We start from the raw sequence: 26,627 nt of genomic DNA, 5'->3' as shown, positions 1-26,627 counted from the left end.
CTCCGTATGATATATACATATATAGATGTATATATGTATATATATATATATAATATGTATATTAAATATGGCAAATATATCTATCTATCTATATATAGATGCACATATATAGATAGACGGATAGATGGATAGATAGATAGTAAAGGGGTATCTACCGCCCGCACGTCGTTAGATCGTAACGTGATCTAATTTTCTTCCGTTTCTTTTTTTGCACGGGTCTTCGTCGAGGGCGTTCGCAGAAAGAACTCGCAATTTCGTCGTCGAACTTCTTTTCCGCGACCCCGGGGCCCTGGCCATCGAAACGCCGAGACGCCGCGGAGGGGTATCCCGCGGGATAAGGTAGGTCCCCCCCACACACCCCGGGGTCGACAGGGGAACGTCACAGGACGAGGCGTATCCCTCGGCTCTCGCAGCTTCGCAAATTCCGCCTATTAAACAATACCGATATCAACGCTCCAAATAGACACTCTAACGAATCGTCCTAACATCCACGAGTCCACTCCAAACAGGGAGAGGGGGCGTGTGGGCCGTCGTTCATCGGGGGTCTCCCGGAGAGTGGGGACGGACGGTCGCCGAAAGACCGGAGCCGGCTCAGCCGGCTGACCATGCGAGCGCGGAACCCCTCGCTTTTATTACCCGGCGGCCACGTGGGCGCGCCCTTACCCGGTCACGTGACCGCGGGCCAATCGGCGCCCCCGTCGCCCCCGTCGCCCACCACGTGACCTGCGCGCGCGCCTCTCCCTCTCTCGCTCGACTAACCGAAGAGACTACAACATTGAACTATCGAAATTGAACTATCGAGTATCCGTTTACGGTCTACAAAATTCCAACAACTAATCGGGCGCCTCCTATATAGATGATGTGTACTAATTCCAGGCGCCCTGACCATGACCTCCCCCAACGATCTCGGGCCCCCTCGATCCGAGGTCACCGTGGAAAAGCATCTCCACGATAACGTTATCACCTCGGGCTTCGAGATCCGGACGGCCAGGACTCGTCGAGAGAGGTCTCGTCCTTTTCGTCGCGCTCGCTTCCGAGAAACTAGGAAACCTCCCGCTTTCTCTCATTCGCTCCCCTCGGTCGCACCCTCGCTTTCTTTCTTTCTCTTTCTCTCACTCGTTCACTCTCGCAATTCGAATTTCGCCCCCTCACCCTTTCTCGCTCTTTCAAAGATCCCCAGCAAAGACGTGCCATTTGCGATCCTGCCGACAGGGCTACGCCTGCAAAATATTTTTGGCTCGCGTATATATATTATATATGTAGATTATATATAATATATATGTACCATCCTCGTGTATTCCCGACTTAACTAATGAAACAACTAACGCCGACTGATTTTTAAGTATCGTTATTAGTATCACAAGCAAGTGCTCTCCTCTCCCCCTCTCTCTCTCTCTCTCTCTTTCTTTCCACTCCCCCTCTTTCTCGCATTCATGGCATCGCAAGTTCAACGACAAGTAGGGACGAAAGATCCGTGTTTCGTATGCTCTTTCTCACACTCCCGTGCCCAGCCTTCTCCCCCTCTCGCTCGCTCTCGTCGTTCGCGCTCTCTTTCTCGCTCAACATGGTTTTTCTCCTTTAATATAAAAATACAAAAAATAATTTACAAAATTATATATTACACGCGAGTCGAGAACGGTTAGTCGCGATTTCATGTCAAGAGACGCTTTGTTTTTGGTTTCCTTTTCTCGCCTTCTTTTTCCTCTCTCCCTCTGTCGCTCTCGCGCGCGAGCGATACTTGCTTCATCGAGCCCTCTCTTTTCCCATTTTTTTTTCCTTCCCCTCCGCTCGAATCCTCTTCTCCTCGCGCGTTTTCTCGCTCTCTCCCTCTTTCTCCGTCTCTTCGCTCGCTCGACATGTATCATTTTTTTTATGTATAGAATCCAACTCGGTAAACCATGCTCCAAACGAAAAAGACGTGTTTCATCTATGCATAAGGTAGCGGTACACGCACACGTGTTATATATATGTATAGTATTTATAATCGTTTATATATATATATGTATATGTATATGTATATATGTGTACACGTAAAATGAACAGTATGAAAGAGAAAGAAAAGAGCCAATCGAGAACGGCTAGTGCAAAGTTATCAAATCACTGTATTATCGGTTAACAAAAATATAGTATCCGGCACACTCTCCCTTTCTCTCTCGCACTCGCACTCCCGGCACTCGCTCTTTCGCTCTCTCCCTCTCTCTCCCCCCTTCCCTTTCGCTCGCACTCGCTAGTCTCTATGCAATTATCATACAAAACAACGATAACAAACTATGAAAAAGGGCCTTAAGATTACTCCTTCCGTAGGTATTAAAGTAAGAACGACAACGCTAACTATACTAGTAGTTGGTAGAAGCAGTACATATCTTTTTCTTCCTCCGGTGTGTATATATATATATATTTATATGTATTTAATTGTACCCCCTCCTCGCACCTCCCTCCCTCCCTTTCTCAAGGGTCGTATAAAAATAAAGGAACAAAATCGAAAGCCAACGATGTACCTCCGGGGACTGTGGACCGGAGAAACGAGGAAACGAAAAAAATCCCTCTCCTGGGAGAGGTGGCGGGAAATTCAAGTTCGATAAAAAAAAAAATCCCCGGGAACTTGCGGAAGAAAAAAAAATCAGGGCAGCCTACTTCGTCTTTCGCGTATCCCTTTTTCTTTCCTCAACGTCTACTTTATGTCGTCGCGTAGACGCTAATATTAAAAAATAAAATCCTGACGTCGCGACGAGGGCGTTCGTCATTTTTTTTATTTTCCCGGTCTAGAAAGAATTGTCGAGGTTTTTTTTTCTTTTTTGAGAAATTCTAGGATCCGGCATTCTAGCGACTCGAGAGAATTTCTTTTATTTTCCGACTTCCTTGCGAATATCTAGTACGTCGAGTGGGTGATAGGGAAACAACGATACTACGAGTACAAAGTAGAAAGTATCGAACCACGAGACGCCCGACATTTTTGCTCCAGTTTTCGTTACTTTTCCCGAATCGGACATGGTTTATCCCTTCGCGTACAAAATCTCGAGACTATGAGGTAGAAACTTGCGAAAGCGGTATTCGAACTCGGATCGTTGTCCGGCCGAAATGAGGGGTACGGAAATTTTAAGCAAAAAGAAAATTAGAAATCAACCCGAGGTGTTAATTAGCCATAATCGTCTCTCACGAGGCAACCCTCGTCACGATTGCGAAGGAGTACCTTTAAAGTCAAAATAACGGTTTCTATAAAGTCCGACTAAAAAATGGGAAATTTGGAAATCCTCCGAACGTAGGGCAGGTCGGACAGATGTGGCGTTTTGGGGTGTAAAAAAAGGTTTTGGGGTTTTCTCTCCTCTCGCGTCGACACGAATCGCAACGGCGTCTCCCTCGTCCTCCCCGTAAGGACTCGCCTTTTCGCCTTATCGCGATCCTCTCTTTCTCCCCCCGTTCTCCTTGTTTCTCGCTATCGAAGGTACGGCGCTATATGGTACCCGGTATACACCAAATATTACATATATACGTTGCCGATATACATAATATTCGCGTATACAACGTCATACACCTATATATATTATATATATATATGTATAGCGTAGTTTACATACAGCGAGTAGTTAAAGTATTGAAAAATATATATAATTAATTACAAATCTAATTATCATCCTCTTGTTTATAATTCATTACTCGGTAATAATCGATAGGTTGGGTCGTAGGGGTGTGTTCTCGTGTACGCACGTACGCGCGCGTGTGTGTGTACGTGTCCGTGTGTAGCTTGCACGTCGGTGAGGGAAAAGTGGAAAAAGTTACACCGTTGTTTAAACGCGTCCCAATCTCGTCTCGTCTCGGTCCGTCATTCGTCTCCGTGTATTCCGTTTAACTATTTACATGACAGAGAGTGTACCGAGCTTTTAATTATCCCCCACTTCCTGGCCGATCCTGGAGCATCTTTTAATCGGAATTCTTCGAGACTTCGTTCCGACCGAGTGTCCCTGTAAATCCAGATTCTACTTCTTGCTACATCGAGAATATTAAAAAATAAAAATCCTACCTTCTCGATCGGTCATTTTTTGCTAAACAATTTTGAAAAAAAAATGTAAAACCTCTATCCGTTCAAACGATCGATCGGACAAAGTTGCCTCGAGTTTTCCATAGATTTTCGCCACGTGCTCCCGATTTCGGAAATCCACCCCCTGTCCCCTCGTCTACCAGCGGCCCCTGCACGTCTAAGTATAAGAATATAGCGTATGCGGTATTCAATATGACTACGAGCTACACGACGTACCATGTTACTTTTTTTTTTTTCATTAAATCGTTACGTAGACAATATCGATCGCTATAATAGACACTTGATATTCTTTAAAGACAGATTACCGATTTGCGTTGTTCCTGTTTAATAGTTAACATCCGTGATCCGGATCGTCCCGTGTCTCGTCGCCGTGTCGGATGCTCATCCGTGCACACGGGTGTACGAACAGTGTGTACGTGTATACACCGTTAAAACGTGTAATCGGTGTTCCTTAAATCCCTCTAACGAGTACATCCAGTAGTTATGGAAAACTATGCGTAATTCTTTATAAAGTGTTCATATATAATCGTATTGTAAATGTATAATACTATATGTTTTGTGTTCTCAATGTATCTCTCTTCCTCCTACTCGTGCGTTCCTCCACCCCTCTGTATTCTCCGCCCCGGAGGGATCGCTCCCTCCCCTGGCGATTTTTCCTGCATAATTCCACCTTGCCGAAAGGAAATTTTTTTTCCTGCCCCCCCTCCTCGTCCAGCCTTCGCGAGCTTCTCAAAGAGTATACATCGTGGTTTGATTTCTTCGCTGCGACAAAGAGCTGCTAGCCTCTCGTCCCAAGCCGGGATTCCATTTGATTCGCGACTTATTGCAAAAATTAGTTGCCACCGTGTGCATCTTCCCTTCCGAAACTTCGATCGTAATCGCGCGGCGCTCCATCCCCTCCTAAACTTGAGGGGGAAGAAAATCCAGGAGAAAGGATCCCGCCCCTCAAGAGAAAGGGGGATCGGAGCGCTCGCGGCAAAAAAAAATGTCCTTAAATTTCACCGACCCTCGTCTCCCTTTCAACCCCCAGGGGGTTGGGTGAAACCCCCCCTTAGGAGGGGGTGGTTCGATCAAACGCGGCTGCAATGACACCTTTCACGCCAATTCCTAAGACTCGACGAATTTATTTTTCCCGCCCTCCTCTCCGAAGGTACCCCCCACCCCCCTCTCGTCGAGCCCTTCATTGTGTTTCCTCGTCGTTCCGTCGTTCTCTTTAACAATAGCAGGTACTAGCATAGCTACCACAGTCGTACGTATCTTTAATAGTATAATTAAGTTTAGATATTATTACAGGGTACTGCCTCTTTCTCTCGATCGTCTTCCCCCGTCCCCTCGAAACCCTCTCGACTCTTTGCCTTTCTACCCTTAGTTCCGAAGTGTTTCCACCTTGTTTTTCGACCCGTGCCCCCCTCCTAGGGTTCCCTCTCCTGGGAGCTTCCCGGAGAGAATCAAATATGGATATTTAAACCGAGCTCTACAAAATCTGGGCAATCCCCCGCTGGACTCTTCCGGAGTCACCGATTACGTTACCAACGACCTCCCCCGCTATCTCGTAATATAAAAAGTAGATGTTTCCATTTGATAAAAAAGAAAAAATCAAGAAGGGCGATAGATTTCGGGCGAGTCCTGGAAGTCCCCACGAGAGGAGGGACCCGGGGTAGGGGGGCGCCCAATCAGTATCGCGATGCCAGGATAACGTTTAATACTTTTAGCACCTAGTGCCCGGCCCGCGGCTCGCGGCACCTCCGTCGCGACGCCGGCGTCGGGGGGCGGGCCGGTCCCCCGGGACGGGGGGAGGCGGCGGCACCCCCGCGACGGCGAGGGCGTCGCGGCCTTAATAACGTTAATTCGCCTAAATGGTTCCGCGAGAGGCCGCCGGGGGCGGCGGCGTCCGGTCAACCCTCGAAGGGGATGAGCGGCGTCCCGGGACGCGGCCTGGACGTTCGACGCCGGCGCCGCGGCGACCCGCGGACGCGCCTCTACGTCTACCTTGCTTCGTTATAAAAATAAAATGTAAGATCGTACCGAGGACACGGGCTCGCCGAGCACCGACGAGGGAGCGCGGGGCACCCCCGGGCGCCGGCGACAGGGCGAGGCCCCAAGTGCATATTCTGAATATAATATACATAGGCTCTCTACAGATATATTATTCTTCGACTATTCCAGTGAAAAAATAAATTATTACACGTGGTAATATTTTTACTGTCCCAGAGAAGCTTGGCGGGCCCTCGGCGAGGACGCCGAGACCGGGACGCGGAGTCCGCTCGCCGGCCAAGCTCGCATTTCAGGTCCGTATCGGATGTTCGGTGGATCTCCCAAAGCTCCAGACCCCTTCCCTCTCCCCTCTCCGATTTTTGCCCGCTTTCCTTTCGGCGGAAACCCGCCCCTTCCTCTCGCGCCCTCCGTCTCTGTCTCTTTCACGGTATCGGTGTCCAGTTTCCGGTGGTTCCCTCCCCCTGGCCCCGGAGCTGGCCCGGCGATGGGCCATGGGTAGCCGATGGTCGGGCCAGCTCGGGACCGGCGTGGGTCGGGGATCGCGGATCCACTTTCTGGGGTGTAGGACGGTGGAGGTTGCGTCGTTGCGGTAGGATCACCAACGCGGACGAGGAAGTCCTCTGTCTCGATCTCTATCTCTGCGCGGTGCTCTGCCCTCGCCCTCTCCCTCGCTCGATCACATCACCGAGGATGGACACGGTGCACGCAGGCGCAGCCCCACCCTGTCTCGGTATTAGTTGGCCACCAGGAGGTGCTGGTACTGGCTGGCAGGGTACGGGGCGACGGAGCCGAGCCCGAAGTTGTTCAGGCCCTCGACGAGGGTCTTTTCCTGCTGGCCGGGGGCGGAGGCGCTGCCGGAGCCCACGGGCCCCAGGTTCCCGGAGGCCTGGGACGTGCCCACTCCTCCGTAGAACTGGTGGCCCAGCGAGCCGGGGTCCAGGTACGACGATGGGAACTTGGCCCCGTACAGGTCGGGCAGGTACCCGTGGCTCGTGGAGTCGAAGATGTTGCGTTGGGGGAACTGCGGATGGTACGGCCCGTGCTGGAAGAAGTACGCACTCGGGTCGGTGTGCTGCCCGCCGGCCACCAGGCCCGGCGACAGCGATCGGCTGCTGGGGGAGCTCTGCGACACCGGCAGCCCCTGCTGCTGCTGCTGCTGTTGCTGCTGGTGATGATGGTGGTGGTGGTGGATCTGCTGCTGCATCGCCCGCTGCTTTATGTAGTTGGAGAACTCGGTCGGCGACATCCTGCAAAGCGAAACGTTCGTTCCTTCCACCCACTGCGCGAGAAACGGCAGCGCTGCCGGATGGATCGACCAAACCCTGAATTCGAGTCGATTCGACACAACTAAAAATGAATACCCCCCCGAGAACAAAAATTTCCTTGGTTTCTTTTTTTTTTTTTTACTAACGAATACAGGATTTTATACGTTAACAAAACGAGGGGTGCTCGGTCCTCCATCCGGCACCGTCAGAAAGGTCCCACCCGATTTCGGCGTACCTGTTGGCCCTCTTGCTGCTGGTCTTGAGCTTGGTGCTGCCGAACTTGGTCTGGGCGAAGGTGGCCGTGGTGAAGGTGAGCGGCGCCGTCGTGCGGGGGATGAAGGCCGGCACGGGGCTGGGGGAGCCCTTGAAAGAGCCACCGATGGGCGTCGGCGAGGGCGCCGACGAGGACCCGGACCCGTGGCCGCTCTGCTGGTTGTTGGACGAGCCGTTGCTGGCGTTGCTGCCGATGGAGGAGGGGAACGGCGAGGTGGACTTGGGGCTGAGGCTCAACCCGCCGAGCGACGTGCCGACGGCCTCGATGGGCCTGAAGCACTGGGCCTCGGGGTTGAAGGTCTTGGTCACCTCGCGGTCAGCCGAGGTCTCGTCGTGAGGGTCGGCCGTCTCCGAGTAGAGGATCTTCACGGCGCTCTTCTCGCCGATCCTGTAGCTGACCTCGCCGGGGTCGACCCAGACCGCCAGCTCGGCCGGCAGGTTCTCCAGGATGTCCTGAATGGGCACCCCGCTCTCCTTCGCGGCCCTCTCCAGGACCGGGTCCACCGGGTCGCCGGTCTTCAGGCACCTGAAGGCCGATCCTTTGAACGGCTTTTCCGGGTACCAGTGGCCCTTGAACTTCTCCTTCAGCGCCTTCTCCAGCTCCTCCCCGAAGATGTTCACCCGGCGCCGAGGTAGCTTGTTGTACAGGTAGGATATCACGAAGTTCAGCGCCACCTGCACCTCGATGTCCATCTTGGGCTTTGAGAAGAGAATTTTCGGGCTGGCGCTACGACGGGGCACGACCGGACCGTCTCGACCTCCTTCGTCCTCTTCCCGAGGGAGCTTCCTCTCCCCGGTCTTCGCGCTCTTCCAGGGAGTCCTTCGGCGATCCTTCCCGCGACTGGAATCTGAAACGAGTCGGGGTCGTCCGATTATTTCGCGTCTAAAAATGGGATCAATTAAAGTAAAGGAGAAGGAACAAATTCTTTCGACTAAATTAGATCCTTATATTTGCCCACCCCCTATTTTTCTACTTAAAAGTATCGGACATTTTCTGGTAGAACGTTGTCTAACCGTCCTCCCAAATATAAACGAGCGTGAGATGAGGCAGGAATTTCCAAGGGAAATCCTTAAAGAGGAGGCCGAAGACGCGACGTCGTCTCGAAAGAGACTCGGATGTTCAAAAGGACTCGAGCTTTGAAGGACCGCGTCCTTGAGAGGAGTCCTTTGGGTTGCAGGCTGCAGGAGCAAAGACACCCCTCGAAGACCCGATCGCAGTCCTCCACCCTGCGTTCCAGCCGCAGTGCGCCCAACTGCTCAGGGCGCGGCCATTTTCTCCCGAGACTCCCTCTCTCCCTCCCCGAGGGGTGGATTCCCCGATTCATCCAATTCATAATGCAAACTTTCCGCCACTGGGCCGATAGAAAAAGGGATCTGCGGAAACCCGCGACTTGCCGAGCACGGGACTTCTTCCTCCCTTGGGATGACATTTTTTTTCTGTCGAAAGTCGCGCAAAAAAAAAGGCGATTACGCCAATGGCGGATCGTGGGTGTTCAGGCGAGCTGAATAGTTGGTATTACGCAATGCGTTTTGTCTCGCTTGGCAAACCGGCTGCTTCCCCGCACTCCGACGTGTATCGGCAGATACCGCGCTCCACATATCGAGGCTCGTTTACTCCGCGGCCTAGAAGAGAGTCGCCGCTTCCAGGGCCGAAGTGCAATGGCGGGGGAAATGGGATAAAAAAAAATTCCAGAAATAATATGTCCGACGAGAAGTTGAACGCGTAGAAAAATAATTCACGGTCGTAAGAAAATTTCCCGGCAAGTGGGCACTCGAAAGTGGGTCAGCGAATTTTTTTATGCAGAAATAATTTTCCGGGGGGACTACACGCTTTTTAAAAAATATTTCTAACGTCAGACCCGTTTGAGAGGAAGAGTTCGATGAATCGGAGGTTCTCCACTGGACCAACCACCGACCTTCCGCCTCACGCGCGACCTCCGGTCGCGGTCCCACCCAGGAGAGGGTCGCTCCCTCTCCGTCTCTCTGCCGGGCCCGCGTATCGGTCTCTCTCGCTCTCTCTCTCCCCGGCGCGGTGCCGGCCGACCCGGCAGATCAATACGGCCCAGCGTCAGCGGACGCGGCGCCGTTGCTCCAGATAATGACTCGGGGATGCCGATATCGCCTCCACGTGTCGGGAATCGAGAGCCACCTTGCCCGAGGGCTCGGGTCCCCGGAAAAAACCGGAAAAGCAAACCCCGAAACGTCTTTCCTGCCCGGAGTCAAAGACGTCAGTCCGGCAAAGTCCTGAAATCGATCCTCCGGAAAGCCACGAAGAAAGCCGAGGGAAGGGGTGGGGGAGGGCCGGAAAAAAACAACGCAACGAACGAGCGATTCGTTCGGATTTCCGCCTCTCGATTGTATCCCCGAGCTGACGTCGGAGGCATCCCGGCGTCCTGGTAGCGGGTCCCTGAACTTGACCAGCGATAAGGACAAGGAGCCGACTCTTCGGGATTTCTGGCCGGCCGACGAGGAGGGCGTCGCGGCGCGACTCGACGCCTCTCGCAGGACTCTAATTATCGGCCGGGATCAATAGCCACCCCGGAAGCATCGACGCCCGGCGTCGCCCTCGGGAACCGCTAACTCCTTAAATCCCCAAGTTGCCCAACTTCGAGACTCGCGCCATCCCTCGAGCTTCGGGCTAGGAATTTCAAATAGTTCCGTTCCCCTTCCAGGGCTAGTAATTCCGCCCATCCCTCTCAAGGGTTGCCTCGAAATTTCTTCGAACGCGACGTCCCTATTTTTTTTTTTTTTAATGTCCCATTAGACGCCTCGCAAAAATTTCTCCAAGAAGTCTCTTCGTGTCAAATTTCATTCACGTCCTGGGGGGTACGCCGTCCCTCGAGGGCCTCGAAAAACCATTGCCCCTTCCCCTGGGGGCGCGGGGCGTTGCATTTTTTATGCACCCGAGGAGGGGAATGCGCCTCGGCTGCCAAAAGAAATTCGATCGATCGCCGAATGCCCGACGTGCGAGTCGCACCCCTCGAGATGCACCCCCCGACCCGCGTGCGTTCCCGTCTGGTGCAGCTCGTACCTCTATGCACCCCTTAGAGAAGGGTGATCAGGGGGATGCAGCCCACCACTCGAGGGGGGTGCACTTCGTTCCTCTTCCGCGGGAAATCGATCCGGCGGCAGCGTTTCCGGTTTACGTTTGTACGCGCCCCCTGGAGGGAGGAGAATTATCCGACCGAGGGTTTTATTTTTTTTCCTGCGATATCGATGGACGAAAAATTGAAATAAATCGGAAGGTCCTAATTTTGAAGTCGTCGTTTTTCACGGCGGGGAGGAAGGGGTCGATATACCCGGGCTGGTCCCGTCTCGGGGTGCAGGTTGACCCGGAATCGCGGAGGCTCCTCGAGGTCGCGGAGGTGCGCGGGTATCGATCTGTCGGCCTCGGCCGGAGTCCCGGAGGAGTGCAACCATTTTCCCGGGGGTGCACCTCTTGGGGGGTGCTCAAAGAGTGCGGTCCTCAAAGGAGTCCAGGACGTCTCCGAAACGTGCCGAAAAAAATGGCAAAGACAATCGGCAAGGGGTCTTTTCGGAGTGTTCTTCAGGATACCCAGGATAACGAGCCGCGCCCGAAGACTTCACGAGTCTCCCTAGCTTTCCCAAAGTTCTTCGGTGGCCGCTATTCTTTTTTCCCCTTCAAGGGTGGCATCCCCGGGAACTTCGCATATCGGGAAGCCCGAAAGGAAACGGAGATCCATTTGCGTCGATAAAGCGTCCTGGAGGACTTCCAAGAGTCCCGGAGGAGGGCCGAGGAAATGCGCGAAAAATTGCGTCTAGACTCCGCGTCGAGGCCACCTTATAATTTTACGTTTTCGACGAGCTCTTCGGAGGGGCAGGTCCTCCGGATAACGCGGATACAGCTGGGATAAAAAATGTCGTTTGGTGCTCGAGCGATCCGTATTTTTTTTTTTTTTTTTTAAGGGAAACACCCCATTTTAATTCCGCCTCCTCGAGAAGCCCTCCCTTGTTACGTGCACGCGAGCACGTTCGTCAAGAATGAAACCTCGCGCACGACACCGGGAACGCTGGAAACGAAATTAGATCGCTTAGTAATGCCGATGCGTAACCTGCCAAAAATATCAAGGCACATTTCCGAAGGCGACCATTGCCACGGGGTCCTTGGGAAGAGATGTCGGGTCTTGAAGAGAGGGACTCTCTTATCGTGAGTCGATCTCAGGTAGACCCTATTGAATATTCTACGTCGACAGCGTATCCGAAAAATAATCTTGCCATCCCACTTTCAAGTATTCCCATTATTTATTACGACGGTGGATTATTTTTCAGGTGGTGTTTCTCGAGTCATTGGTCACCATTCCGACCTCGAAGAGGAAAACTTGGACCCGATCGTCGATCGTCGCGCCCAGGGAGGTCACAGTTTCCATTATCTCGGCAATCACCGGCTCGTTCGCGAGTATCGATCGGAGGCGAGACTTTGGCCGGACTTCGGAAAACTCGTCGGCGTCTTATTCTGCGCCTTGGCGCTCCCATTGGCAGAGCCGAGGTCCGCCGGCGGCGTTTCGCCCCGGCCCGGAAAGGAATCGCGATTATCGACGGTTTAGGGGGATAAGGAGCTCCGAAATCCCGTTTTCATTGGGGCTAATCCCGGGAGTGGTCTCCTCGAGGTCGCTCCTCAGGGTTGGCTTCACTCCGGGTAATGGAAATCAGACGGCACTCGATTACGCGCCGAGGTTTTCGTCGGTTCGTCTTTCGGGCGATGCCCGTGTTGGAAGTCTTCGGATTCTTCCGAGGCAGAGATCAAAAGAATCGTTGAAGAAGGATTTGAGAGAGGTTTAAGAGGGGTTGAAAAGGGCTCGAAGAGGGAGGTGGGTAAATACCAAAGGGAGCGTTAATCGAGGTCGATTCGCTCTTCCCCGAATTTCCGATTCGCCCTGCAGTTCGCAAGAGGGAGGACCCTGAAGAGCACTCGAGCTCCCTTGGGATAAAGGTCGCGAAGGGCGCAGGGAGGGTCGCAAGGTGGTCCCCCTCGGGGAGGGGGGCAAAGGTCGGGGAGGCGCGATAACGTTTACGCACGGCTTCCCGGCCCCTTTGAACTCGAAGGGGAGGTTAGGCCGAGGGTGCTCGGGGAAGGGTTGGAAAATGGGCCAGTAGGTCGCCCGACCTACGCTATACCTCTGACCTACGATCGGGGCTGGGAATCGTGCGGCCGCTTTGTGGCGTAATAAAACCCTTATCCCTCGCCCCTCTCGGAAGACCCAACCCTCCACCTCCTCGATATGAAATTAATTTTTAATCCGTAAATTAACGCCCCCCAAAGCCTCCCCCTTCAGCTTCCTTCTATATTGAAATCCCGTCTTATCGGTGCGTCCATAATTTTTAAAAAAGAAAACCTAGCATCTCTGAACGTTTTTCGGTCTCGGAAAAAATTGTTCCCCTCGGGGTGAGACCCGCTCGTTGAGCCCTTAGTTTCCGGCGGCTCGAAAAAAAAAAAAATAGAAAAACCAACCCTCTGACGGTGCGACTCGAAAGCGGCCCTCGAGAGGGGAACTTTTACGAGAGCTTTATGCAGCACTACCCGCGAATAAGCTCCATTGGGGGAAACGGGGGGGGGGCTCAGCCCACGTTTTCGGGGCTCAACTCTCGAAACGTTGCGCCAGGTCAGGATCTCGGTGAACGGGTCGGAGGGAACACCTGCCGGCCTCTCTCGTCTTTTTACCGCTCCATGGAAACAGCCTATAAAACTGTAACACCCCCCTCCCCCTCCCCTCTCTAACCGGTGTATCGGATTCTGTAAATCAATATACTCTGCTTGCGTCACCGACCCCCCCACCCCCCGGTCAATCGGGCCGTTTCTTCCAGGATTTTATCAAACTTTTTACCGCGACTTTTATGTACACATCACGCGAGAATTTCTCGTTATTGAATACCAAATTCGTCAAATTATTAGTTTGGCGTTGAACGGTGTGACGTGAATTTTGAAGTCTGGAAATTCGAAAACGGGAATCTTCGGTGAATTCTTTCACTTTTTTTTTTTTTAATTTCAGTCGCCGCGACGTTTTTAATCGATTGCTCTTATCGGTCGGGCCGATTCGACGGCCAGACCGAAATTGTTTGTTCTGGGACCGTATCGTCGGCCCGACTGCTTTCACCGCGTGATATCTCCACGCCCGATGCGTGGTTATCGCTCCCTCCCTCTCTTTTTGCCTTTTCCGAAAGAGCCACCTTTTATGGGCGGTGATTAAAGCGCGATTATCGTTGCGGGCGGTTCAATTATTAATTGGTGAAATATTTAAATTTTCTGCCGATGTTTTAAACATCCCCGCGACCACGTGGTCGCGCGGTGCACTCGAAGCTGCGCGCGCGCTTTCGCGCCACGTGCGCGCCAAGTCACCCGCAAGTGCACGCGTATGAGGCAGCGTCGCGACGCATCCGAGCAAAAGTCCGACGACCGGTGCATAACCTTAACCTTAACAACGCGGACTTCGTCCCCAGGGCGTGACGCGAGCTGAGGCACTTCGCGTTATTCACGCGAACACGCGGCCAACTTCACGCGGCGAAAAGGTGCAATCGAAACGGAACTCCCGAGGTCGTCGATATAAAGTCGGCAGCGGCGGACAAGTTTGTTCGGAAGTAAAGAGGGAGAGAAGAATGAAAGAAAGTAAGAGAAGTGACAGAAAATACTTCAAGGCGAACATCCGCATTATCCGCGACACGCGCGATCAGGTTATCGAGGCGGCCCCTCTTCGAGGGAACTCGGTGAAGGCCTCCTTCGATTTGGCAAGACGCGGAAAAGCGAGCTGTCGCCATCTTGGGAACCAGCGGCGGCCATATTGGATCGTCGCGACGTCACGAGATTCGACCTGAAGGCGGCGGAACCGAATAAGAGAGAGAGAGGGGTTGTTTTTCTCGCCCCTTTCCCTCTTTCCCTCATTTCACGGGTAAACATAGTTTTCGGGATTCAACGCGGCGACCGTTCCGAGTCTCGCGACGCAAAAGGGGAATATGGCGCGCACCTCTTATTCGACCAAAAGGGAAAAAGAAAATGACGCTCCGATTTCGTCGGGCCGCGCGTTATCGCGCGGAAGGTGATGAGGTAACTCCGCGATAACGACTCGCATAATTCCGACACGGCCGCGTAAACGATTCCATTCGACTGCCGTGATTGCTTTCGCCGCGTCGCGATATCATTGTTCGTTGCGGACGGAAAACGGAGTCCGGCGGCAATTTTTTTTCTCTTTAAAAAATATAGTGGAAAATTCTCCGAAGGAGGAAAACCTAGAAGGAACCTCGACGAGGTACTGGCTCGGATTTTCCTCCGCTATTCCAACGGTTCCGGGAAATGATCAAGCTATTTACGAGTCGTTATCAAACCGGAGTCCGCGAACGACCGCGATCAATGGTTTCAGGGAGGCCGATCGCATGCGAAATTTACGATATCGGGAATATCGTGATAAAATACCAGTGGTGCTTGGGGGCAGGATTTATGTCAAAAGTATCCCGAATATCGCGAATATCGCGATACAGTCCCGGCGCTATCGCCGCCATCATCGGGCGAGACGACGCTCCCGCGTCCGAGAAAAATCGAGGTGATCGAGCGCCCACGTTGGAAATTGCCAAAGGTCGCGATTTATCGGCTCGTCGCGATAACCGGGCTCGAAAACTCCGTTCCGCGTTCCCGCTCCTAGCGCGGATGCTCCGGCCACTGCGCAGCCTCGGCCGACTTCGCGGCTTCGGCGGGCAGGCCGGAGTCGCACGGAACGCGGCGCGGAAGAAAAGCCAATTAGAACTGCGGCGAGTTTAAGCGCAGTTCCGATTCACTTTTCATCCTCGACGCCTGCGGTGCGATCCCCGACGCGCTCGGCGAGATGGGCCCCGATGAAACCGACCTTTTATCCTTAGACCTTTAACGATTTGGGAGAACTCCGTTAACAAACGAAGGTATACCCAATTCAGCCAACTTTAAAACGCGTATAAATTAAAATAAATTTGTCCACCCAGTCCTATGAATTTTTCATGGATCCAATTTCCATGGGCGAGCACGGGCCCGTTTGGACCCGATTACAGGTAAACGAGGTGACTTTTACTCCGGGAAAACCCTCCATACGGAACGGGGGAGCGGTCGATAATTTTCAGAAAGTGCCACGGCCATGCAACGGGGACGCGCAATCATTTTCCCCGTCGGGTTGATTCCGACGAAATGGAAAATTTCGCCTTCGGGTCCCCCGTCCGGCCAGGAGGAAATTTCCGAGCGGCGCGAAGTGCGCAACACTGCCGGCTCGGCGTCGGTCGTTTCGATCGATCGAGTTTATCGTCGAAGCGCAGGCGAGAGCGGAGAGTCGGTAGAGGAGTCGACGCGCTACGTACTCGGTGAAACTGTCGCAGCCAAGTTCGGGCGGCTCCGTCCCGGGGCCGACGTCACATGGGAGCTCGCCAACGGGATTCCGCGTTCTCCGTTCCGCCGGTTCTCATCGGCGGGAGGAACTCTCACGGGTGCCACGGGCACTGGTACTCCGGGCAGCCACGCGGCAAGTCCACTATTCTAAGCGAGGAACTTAACTTCGAAGTTTCTCCGGTGTATAAAAGTAGAAAAAAAAAAAAATCAAGAGAGTCGACGCGTCCGCGCTAACTCGAGTACGCCTCGTTCCTTAGGTCTAGTCGAGCGTCGGGACGTCCGTCGACGGAACACCCTCCACGAAGACCGCAGCGACACTGAGCGGCGGGGACATGTGCGGCTGCTTATAGGGGTGCGGCGGTGGGGGGCGATCGCACAGGAGGGGGTGGGTCGCGCGGTGGGGAAGGCGACCGAGTGGAGGGGTCGGTCTCGCGCCGGAGGGGGAAGAGAGTGCGCGTGGAGGACGAGGGTCGACCGGGGAGGAAACAAGGCCAGGCGATTTGCGACCGGGCAAGGAAACGGGGCCAACCTGCGATTGCCGTAAAGACCGCTAAGGGCGAACGCTTCCGGAATCGGCCGCTGCCCAGAAAAGGAAACTCTTTCTATGCGCGACTTCGCGTATCGTTACTAACATGGCATCGTCAGTCCGGGTATTTTTTCCTTTGACAACGAAAATAGCGATCCTCGACCTCAAGACGGGGCGACGCGTCTCGACCACGTGGCATTTTTGACAGCAACGTCAAGATCGTTAACGCGATCGCTATCCGTCATCGAGGTTGAGATGGGCAAACGGATAGAAATATCTCGAGAAAGGCTATTGCGCGAACCGCCGTGATTCGGAGGGACGACGGACGGGAAAACGTTCGAAAAAAATCTAAACGACGCCAATCCGCGGTACGGCCTATGTCCGTTCCTCGGAAACGAGGGTCGACGACATCGAGCTTGTCGAAAAAGGAGTAACGGTCGATCGGCGGTTCTCGAGGACGAATTCTGACTCACCCGGTGGGTCCGATCTCCGTAGAGGTTTTTATTTCATTCTTTTTCATCGATACGCGCCTAATCCTTCCGAAAAATGTCGTCGACGGGCGGTAATCGGCGCGACTCGAGGCGGATCGATCCAGGGAGTCCTTTGGAAGGAGGAAGGTGGAAACGTCCGGCAAGCACCGGAGAACTCGACAATTGGGCCGAATTGAGCTCGATTCGTAGGAAACCGGAGTAGGTGTAGGTGTGGAGGCGCACGCGCGATCGGACCTTGACTACGGACACGAGGAGCTGCTCGATCGGCCCTGAGCTACAAACAGGAACTCGCCGATTATCCGGCAAATGAATGAAATCGAGTGAATGCCTGTCCGAACGCCGATTCGCCTCGTTAAGGATCCGCCTTGAGCCGGATCCGCGAATCTTACGATTAGTCGACGTCCCTTAACCGGAAGGTGAGACGATCGGCAACGCATCGCGTCTCGAAAGGAAATGGCGAGATAACGGGAGAAAAGCGTGGAAATAAAATGAGGCAGGAAAACGGAGCATCGTTCCGGTTCGCGATCGATCCGAGGCGCATCTCGTGAAATGGGTCACGGGAAAAATATGCAGGGTTCCAACGAAAGCGGAGTGCGCCGGCGAAAGAGGGAGAGGGTCGTTACACGGCAGGGGTGGTAGGTGCGGAACGGCCGTGTAACGGGCAACGCGGCCGTTTTACGGCCGAGCCAGAAACGGCTCTCCCGAGACGGATATTCGGTCTTCGACATCGATTACCGTCCCCGTTAAATTGTGGCGTTCGTCCGCTCGATACTTCCTCTCGACGCGGATACAAGAATATAATGTACGTAACAACGCAATTATTTCCCTGGGATATGATACGAAAATTCGTTAGGATTTGAGTGGAAAAAAGGATAAGAGTCGGAATCGGCGGCGGGCGTGTAACGGCCGCGTAACGGGTCCGCAACAGGCGGCGTTTTACGGCCGCACTCGCTTTGGATAATCCTCCGGACTTGGTAGAGCGGCCACGGTCACCGACGAGGCCTTCGCAAACGGCGTTACGCAATTGCGAGTGACGACGCAGGCCGAGGTGTAACGCCGCGACCTACGAGTGCGAGCGGGAGAGAGAGAGAGACCGCGCCATGCGCGCGGAAGCCAATGTCGCGACCGAGTGCCCCGAAACGAGTATTCGTCAAACGCCGTTAATCTCCCAAGACGGAGCGATCTCTGGTTAAACGGAAACGACGATTCAATTTGCTCGTTCGAGGAGGACTTAACGATTCCGGATAACGGAGTGACCCTTTCGCTCGTTAACGACTCCCGCCGGGGCCAACGGTCGATAATAATTTTTTTTTTTGCGTCGAATGAGAAATCGTGAGCGGGAAAGTTCTCCGCTGGACAGGGGAACGCTCGATCGCGGGAATCGATCCCGACAGGAGGGAGGCAATAACGAAACGGTAGTTAATACCCCCTAGATGGGTCCGCACGGATAAATACGGATTTAGTTCAACGCGTTGTCTTCCACGTGAAATGGATTCTCGCTAAAGTTTAACAACGACCGATTGCCCTCTTTCCGCGCGTCGCATCCAGGGCGCCGCCACGTTGGTTCGCTTCCGTTTACCCGGGGCCTGCCCCGATGCCTGTCTCGATCAACGCCGTTTAACGAATATTCGTTTCGAGGCACGGCGGGCGTTATCGCTTATCCAGGAAGCGTTTCCAAAGCGGTGAGCACCGTTCTCCGGGCGAACTTATCGATTCGCCCGGCTCGTAAAAATCCGCGGGCCGAGGATTGGCGAGCACTCGACTCGCCTCCTCGTCGCTCTTGTATAACAGCCTCTCTCTCTCTCTCTTTCTTTCCCTCTTATTCCGAAACGAGGTTGGCAAATCTCGTTACCACTGCGCTTACGTAAACCCCTCGGTGCGAATCACGTGGCGGTGCGCAAGTGCGCCCGGAAGTGCCAAAGATCGGCGCATTATCGATACGGTGGGTGACCTTCGGCGTAGTTATCGATTTTCCCCTGGCGGTCTCGTAAATAATAAAACGAATTGATAAAAACGATCGAGGTACTCCCTTTCGCGGAATGGAGGTCTAGCGCGGCCGCAGCCTCGGTCGGTAAAGTTGCCCGGCCGTTTTATCGACCTTCGCGCACGGAGGTTGCGCAAATCGGACTTGTACTTCTCGACGCGTCCAAAGCGTCCAAGGCTCCGCCATTACTGGGTCACAACGCCCGCCGCTGTTTTGGTTGGATAAGCGCGAACAATTGTTTCTTCGTTCGCACCTTGCCGTAGCGCTCGTTTACCCGAACAGGTAAATTCAAGACTCCCGAACCGGCCGTTTTCGTTGACCCTCCCCTGTAAACGCGGACTCGAGAAGGGGGTCGCTTCCCGTCTCCGGACTACTCCGGACCCGCGGTGTCGGGGCGCAGCTCGCACGCGCATCACGTGCGGCCACCTAGAGGCTTTGATCCGCGATTTTTCCTCTTTTAACCGTCGAATCGCCCCGGCGACGATCGACTTCCATTCTCCGGGGGTGATAGCCTACACCTGGGCATTGAAACCGCGGTAAGTGCCTTTCTCTTTGACACTAACCGCGAAAAGGAATTCCCGTCGCGGACGCAATGGCCAGTGAACCCGGTCGCGGTACCGGGGCGGACCTAACCTCGCTTTTCCCGACTCCTCCGGGCCCGTCTCCTTGGTCGAGTCCCCGAGTCGAGCCGCACCGAAATAGCGGCCGAAAAATTCCTGTGGGAGTGGATCGCTCGTTGGCCAATCCAGCGCATATCGGGCCGACAGGTTAGGGAGCCGGTCCCGATGGCACCAGGGCTGCCAACCGAACCCGGCGGCCTCATTGCCAAAAAGCCGTGAGGCAATCGCCGCGTTCTTTCGGACCCTGCCAGCTTTAATTTAAGACATCCTCAAATGTCACGGCAGAATTCCACCGCGTCGCCGCCGCCGCCGCCGCCGTCGCCGCGCCGGAAGACGGAGACCATGGAGAATTCGAACCGGGAAGTAAGGGCGCGTCGAAGTCGCCCCAACCTCCGACGACGAAATTTTCCCGGGGCTCGAGTCACCTTCTACTAATTAAAGACGGACGATAAACTATCGCGCAGGGTCGATCCGCGAGGAAGGAATTTTTTATGCGAACGTTAATCAAGGAAAAATCGTTGAACTCGACCGACGGTGTTAGCTCCTGGCTCGGAGGACGTCGGAATCCCGGAGGTGAGAAATTATTCAATTCATTGAGTAACGCGAAACTCGGAGTGATTTACCGCGTCCAGAGAAATGATCTATCCTTCGGATGAAAATTAGAATCGGATGCTCCTTGGCGCGCCATCTTGGCGTCAGGCGCTTCGTAACGATTACGACGTTCTACCGAGAAATGGACGCGGAAAATCCTCGAGAGCCTTGGGGCTAGGTGGAAGGGAAGTTTCAGGGTTTTCCTGGTGAAGGTGCCAGGTCGGACGTCTTTTCCTCACTTTTCCCCGACCTCTTCCTTTTACCTCCTACCTCCTTTGATAAAATATGAGAAACTTGTAGAAACGATATAAAAAATATTGTAACATAGGAAATGTAAAAAAAATTCGTGAATCGGTAATCGGTGAATTTCATTCCGAGGTGTCGGACAAAATGGGGGGTGCCATTTTCTTTCGTTTCCGTTGGTTTGAACGCGACGCGGGGAAAGAAACGAGCTTTCCTTCCACGGGGACCGAGGCGACGCGGTTGCATCGCCATGATGAAACCGCAGCCACGTCGACCCATATTTATAAATAGAGAGGCCTCATCTCCGACGGAGGTGCACGCGTGTGTCACCCCAGGAATACCTCGACGACCGAGTGACCGGGTACGCGAGCGTTAATGGTGTCTTCTCGACGAAGCGAGGGCATTCCGCCGCGGAATCGCCACCCGGTTTCCGGGCGCTTTCGTCCAGGATCGTAGAATACGCGCGAACCCCGTCGATCCACGATCTCGGGACACTAAATCAAAGAAAATCGCAAGCAGGACGACGCCGGATTAAAATCGCCATTTTCCGCAGAGACGGGGAAATTTTTTTTAATATTCAATCGCGACCCCTCGTCGATTCGAGATGACCGCCTCTTCGCGGAGAATATTTCGAAGGAAAAATCGGGAAAAAGAAAGCGGACGAGATCTTAACGAGCGGTTGGATAATCGCTCGCTCGAAGGAGCATTGTCGCCTCCGCAGTATCGCTCGAGCGAGTTGATTCTCGTCGGACCGCCGGCCTCTTTTTCCCTCTGCTTAGGGCCGGATATCTGCGTCTCCCTCGTGCCGGCCGCAAAACCGGTGAAAGCGACCCGGCGGCCATTTTTCCGGATTTTCTTCGGCGACTCGGGAAGGACCTGTCGCAACGCCGCGACGCCTCCCCGGGGCCCTCCGCGAAAATGGCGATTGCACTCGAGCCCGGCAATGCGTAACGGGCTAATTCCCTCTTCTCCTTTTGAAACTTCTTCCCCTAATCCCGCGCCCCTCGACGTGGACCAGGGAAGCGTGAAGAGGCGCGAAAGCGAGAACCGATCTCCGCAATTATTGCCAACGGCGCTCTTCCCTTTTCGCGCGAGCCCGCTTTCGCGAAATCTCCCCGAATTCTGTTACCTCCGATTTTAATTCCAGCTACCCGATCCCCCCGCGGAATGAAAATTCGAAAATAGGTTCCCGAGACTCGGAAACGGCTTTTTAGATTAGGGATAGACCCTCGCGATTCGACGATTCGGATTTTCCCCCGCGGCGTCGCCTTCGCGAAACCGCAAAAGGGGTTTCCAGGGAACGATGATGGAACGTCGGAGTGCGAACGGGGAGTCGAGAGGAAAAAATGGAGAGAGAAAGGCAAACCGCGTGGTTCTCGAAGATTGACGTCAACGAAATGTCACCGCGCGCCGCGTGAGGCCAACGGGTGGAAAATAAAAATGCCCGCGTCCTTTTTTCCGCCACGTTTCGACGTTTAATGCATAAATAAATTCGCGCGCTGGTGGCATTCCGCGCGGTGAAAAGCGCCTTTTCCTCCTGACGTCGCGATCCACGTGGGAACGTTCCGAGCTATTCAGGGAATAACGTTCTTCCCCGTAGCTTCGAATCCACGGACAACGGAGAAGTATAGTGGCCAGCCCCTTGAAGATGCCCCTCCGAGCTTTTCGATGCGATTGTAAAAACTGCGAAAAAGACAGCTACTTGCGGGTAATAGCGGAAACGAGACGCGAGGTGGGAGACCGAAATGGCGGCGCGGCGCCTCCTCTGAATGGAGCGACGCGTGGCCGCGAAGGGAACTCCGGGTAACGAGAGGCGACTGAGAAATGCCGGTGCAATTGAGACTCCTACGAGTAGTTATCCGACGACCGACGTATATCGGAACAGGGGGGGCATGTGTAGCGAGTGCGTTATCGATCGTTCCGAAAACATTCGGCCTTTCCACCCTCCCCTACGGTTCCGCGACCCGGAAGGGCGGCGAGAAACGGGAACATCGTGTTTCCGGGTTTCGGACGAGAGGTTAAGTCGTTCCACCCTTAAAATGAGCATTCTCTCGTCTTTTCCACTCTTTCTCTGCCTATGGGAAAAATCCAACCCCCTGTCCTATCTCTCTCCATGGTCCACGTATTTCGGTGGATGCGAGGCACGGAAGTTCGGGACGCCACCGCGCCGCTGCGGAGGCGCCGTCGGCGCTGCGTGGGTGGCTCGACCAATGAGAGCGCTCGGATCAATATTAAACGAGAATCGGAATCGCGGCGAGGTCGGATCATGCCATGACCCAGGGTGGCGGCGCGCGGGCGCGCCCCTAACCTGAAAATCGAGCCCGGTCCGGTTTTAGGTTAGGAGCCGAAGTTTCGAGGTCAGGAAGTACTCGCGGGGGAGGAAGCTCGCTTCCCTCGAGGCCTCGACGTCACGCGTCGATGAAGCCTCGCAGGAGTGCCCCGGAAGGTAAAATTAATTCCCGCTTTCTAGATTAGGAGAACACTCCGCGGGTTTCCCTGCCTCGGTCGCGCCCCCTGGATAATCGAGTCGACTCCTGGCCGCTAACAAACTCGCCGCGAGGAGCTATCCCAATTGCGCCCGGAATTAACGGGGAGGATTTAATTAAACTTCACGCGCCGGAATTTGTCTCGCCTTTGCGTCTTGCCGAGTTTTGCGTCCGGAGAGATTTACAGAGGTGAGCTCACCTCCGGCCGCGGCGAATTAACGATAAATATTCTTTTTGCAGGTTACGCGGCTCGCGACCGGAATTGCGCGCTTACGCCCGGAACTCACCGGAAGAAATTCGTCAGCCGAGAGTTAATTACATGGCGGGATAAATAGGGTGGATTTAATTAAGCCCGGTACCGAACGCGCGGCATATCGCGTCGGCCGTTTCGTTCGAGCCGCTTCGTTCCCGAACGTTTAAACCAATTCCACCGTGTTTTTAGGAGGCGTCGAACGACGATCCGCCGGCGACTCGACGGCGGCCGCGGTCGAAGAATCGGCGCCGGCGTCTCGGCAAAAAATCCGGCGATGACTCAGGAGTCGTTAACACCGGGATAAGCGGCTGATAGGAGGAATCCCAATGCACGTTCCTCGATACCCGGCATCGGATTTCCCGCTCGCCGATTGGTCCGCCTGGTACACTCGGGCACCGGAAACTCGACACGCTCGCTAAAACGCGCCAAGCGACGCAAACGTCCTTATCCGACGACCTATTCGAGGTTATCGCGGATCATCGTCCGCGGCGCGCCACATCTCGGCCCGTCTCCAAACTATGGAATTCAGCTAATTTGTCAAGTACACGTGCGGCAATAATGAAAAACGTGAAAATCGCCACCGCCCCTCCCTGCCCCTGGGTCGAATTTACTTCCTCGTCCCCTGAATTTCGAAGTTACTCCCTATCGCTCGATTTCGCTCTTTTATCGGTCGACGGGGAGTTCCGCGTCCAACCACGCAGCGCGACGATTCTCGTCAATTGCGTCAACGTCGGGGCGCCGAAACGTTGTTTCGACGGCGATAGCGCCGAATGACGTGGAGTCGCACGTTCTCGCAAATTCTCCACGTTCGCGGCCGATAAACGCGATAAGGCACTCCTTCCGGGTAAGGCGAGGCGCGATACGAGGCGAGCGCGAGCAGCGCGTGCTTCGCCGGCGGTCGCGGTGGAGGGGCGGCCGCCGCGCGGGTGGGGGCTCTTTGAGGTTAGGATTGCGGCATCTCCTGCACTTTTCACGCCCCGAGTTATTCGCGACAATAAAGTTGGTCGGCGAATCGGCGCGACTCGGCCTGGTCGGGCCCTAAATCAGCCGCCGTCATTTTATATAATCCGCGCCGAGCAAGTCGGGCTTAAATTTAGCACCTCGGGGAGAGGAGCCACCTTTGTCCCCCCCAGCCTGCCTATTGCGTATTAACACCGCCGGAATTTATGCCATCTGGTGTACGCGCGTACGCGTGTATCCGCGCGCACGCTCATATATTCCGAGACACAGCCTCCTCGCCGTTTAACGTAACGATAACGCGTCTTACCGGTTACCCGTCTATGTAACGATTTTTCTCGCGTACCGGTATATTTATTAGTCCACTCGTAGGTATGATTATAAATTAATTAAACCTCCGCTATCGTCGCGACAGTTTTTCGCGGAAATTTCGGAATCACCCAGAGTATCTCGGAACGTCCCAGCGGTACGGCGCGTATGTATAAGGGCGTACATACCCGGAGAAAATATGTACGGACACGTAGATACCGCGCTTTGAAAGGTGTACCCACCGCGCCGCACTAATTCCCCGCATAAATAAAGGACTTATCTTCGGTTTGCACTCGTTGTTGCATTATGATATAGTAACCTCATTAGCATGGCGCTCCGCGGCGAGAGAAACAGAGAAACGCAGAAACGGAGGGTTAAGGAGAGAGGCCGCTTCCGCGATTGCATAAACCCTGTAAAGCGGATCCTTTCGCGTCGCCTCGCATCGATTCGCGGAAACTAGTCCGAAAAATCGATCGAACTCCTGTCGATTATTTATGTATACGTTTGTTCATTTATTTGTTTATCTTTTTTGCCCGTTTAATTTATGTAACGAGGATCTTTCGACGAAAACGACGTCGGTAGGCCTATCGCGTCGTTGCGCAACGCGATGGGTATCGAGTGGAACGCGCGACTCCAATCAGTAATCGATCGTTGCATCGATCGAGTGTTGTAACGATCGACGCTCGTGACGGATGTCGCGAAAGTGTACTCGATCCGATTCCCGTCCAATCGCGATCGATCCCGTGCGAGGATTTCCGAAAAATCGGGGTCTTGGAATTCCGCGGATTTCTGATATCGCGAGGTGGTCCGATATGGAGATAAGAGGATGCGCCGAAACAATTGTGAATTAATTTATCGCTCGGGTCCATTGACGTGACGTCGATGCCACGTTGCGGGCAACGAGGAACGCCGTCTCACGATTTTCCTCTTTTCCCCGTTTTTCCTAAACGCGAGCCGGCCTGTCCAGTTTAAGGGAGATCTATATAATGGCCGAGCTGTCAACCCTTTCATCCAATAATTGGTTACGTGCCGTTCGGTCAATTACTTGTCTCGTTACTTGTCGCGTCACTCTTAGTCGTCGAATGTTACAAGCTTTTAACCGCAGCTCTTACGCAAACCACCGTTTCATAACAGGGAAAAAATAACCGCCCAAGACCGCGGCGGTCTCGTCGCCTTTTGGCGATTTTTCGCGTCTCGAGAAATGTCGCGGAAAAAAAATCAAGGAACGAAATTTTACTTCTTTTTTTTATTTTCAACCCCCGTCGGTCCTCGTGCGCGAATTTTCAATCTTCGAATTTCAAGGTCATCTCCGGAAACGTCACGGGGTATCTACCTCGAAGACGTCTTCGGATCTCGTCTAGAGGGTCGAGATCGATCACTGATCGATTATCGGCAACCTTCTCGGCGATCCGTCACGAAGGCGCCATCGATCGCGCGGGAGAAAAGAGCGAGTGGTCCGGTATATTTAAACGCCGTCTATTGACCAATTACGAGGAATTCGGGCCAGTTGCGACACCTGTGCTCCGAGCACAAGGAGCCTTCGCCATAATTCAGCCAGCCCCAGGCCGGTCGTATCGTTAATCCTTACAATTCCGCAGCGTGCAATTAATCCCCAGGTAATCCGCGATCGAAGTCCCGAGAACGGGAGGCAACGGGGGGTGGTGCGTCAAGCGGGAATTAGGTATCGGATACCTCTCGGAGAATTGGCTTTGATTTTTCCGTAAAATCCCCACGAAGTTCCCAGAAAGTAGGGTACTCACCCTCTGGTCGGTCTTCCGGGGGTGGCACGGGTCCCAGGGCACAAGAACACAGCACTCGAGTAACTCCACCCGGGGCCTCGCGGCTGCGTGGCGGAGAGGGGGCAGCTGTCAAAATCAGCTGAACGCTCGGTGGGCGGGGCAGTCGAGCGGAGCGGCCGCGCCTCGCGAGGGCCGAGGGTTAGGACGACCGGGAGCGGCGGGAGTTCCCGAGGGTCCGGGATCGGTCCCTTCCCGGGCTCCCGTGGAGGTTAGGGTCGCGGGGACTCTCGTCCTCGACCGATCGGCGCCTACGCGGGTGCTCGGCCAGGCGTCGGTCGCCCCCGCGCGTCCATACGAGAGCCCCCCTCCCTGCCGAGGTACCCCCTGAGCCGTTCGCGACGTTCGCGACGTTGTCGGCTCCTGCGCAGGCTCGGCGGCTCGCGGGCTGGCGATAAGGGCGCGGAGCACGCTGAAGGAGAGGAGATGCGTGCACCACGGAGTAC

General features: G+C 54.2%; 1 protein-coding gene across 2 annotated transcripts; it reads right to left on the bottom strand.

Annotated features, from left to right (window-relative positions):
- Nucleotides 1-1,696: 1,696 nt before the first annotated feature.
- On the bottom strand, nucleotides 1,697-26,623 carry LOC105696788 (protein Tob1). 2 transcript variants are annotated; one of them, XM_012419513.2, is made up of 3 exons: nucleotides 26,146-26,623; nucleotides 7,532-8,417; nucleotides 1,697-7,278 (listed from the first exon to the last, which is right to left on the bottom strand). In XM_012419513.2, exons 2-3 carry the CDS (start codon nucleotides 8,260-8,262, stop codon nucleotides 6,765-6,767), a joined length of 1,245 nt encoding a protein of 414 aa, XP_012274936.1. In that variant the 5' UTR covers nucleotides 8,263-8,417; nucleotides 26,146-26,623; the 3' UTR covers nucleotides 1,697-6,764. The 2 variants fall into 2 exon arrangements, with proteins under 2 accessions (XP_012274936.1, XP_012274935.1); XM_012419512.2 differs by lacking the exon at nucleotides 26,146-26,623 and adding an exon at nucleotides 15,898-16,229.
- Between the last annotated feature and the right edge of the window lie 4 nt (nucleotides 26,624-26,627).

The sequence above is a fragment of the Orussus abietinus genome, unplaced genomic scaffold (assembly GCF_000612105.2).
Source record: "Orussus abietinus isolate OABI.00-Male unplaced genomic scaffold, Oabi_2.0 scaffold16, whole genome shotgun sequence".
Taxonomy (NCBI): domain Eukaryota; kingdom Metazoa; phylum Arthropoda; class Insecta; order Hymenoptera; family Orussidae; genus Orussus; species Orussus abietinus.
This window is presented reverse-complemented; position numbering and strand designations above follow the sequence as displayed.

Coding starts and splice junctions, on each gene's coding strand:
- LOC105696788 (XM_012419513.2), bottom strand. CDS start 8,262: ATGGACATCGAGGTGCAGGTGGCGCTGAACTTCGTGATATCCTACCTG. Junction 7,279..7,531: donor AGCAGCAAGAGGGCCAACAG/GTACGCCGAAAT, acceptor TTCGCTTTGCAG/GATGTCGCCGACCGAGTTCT.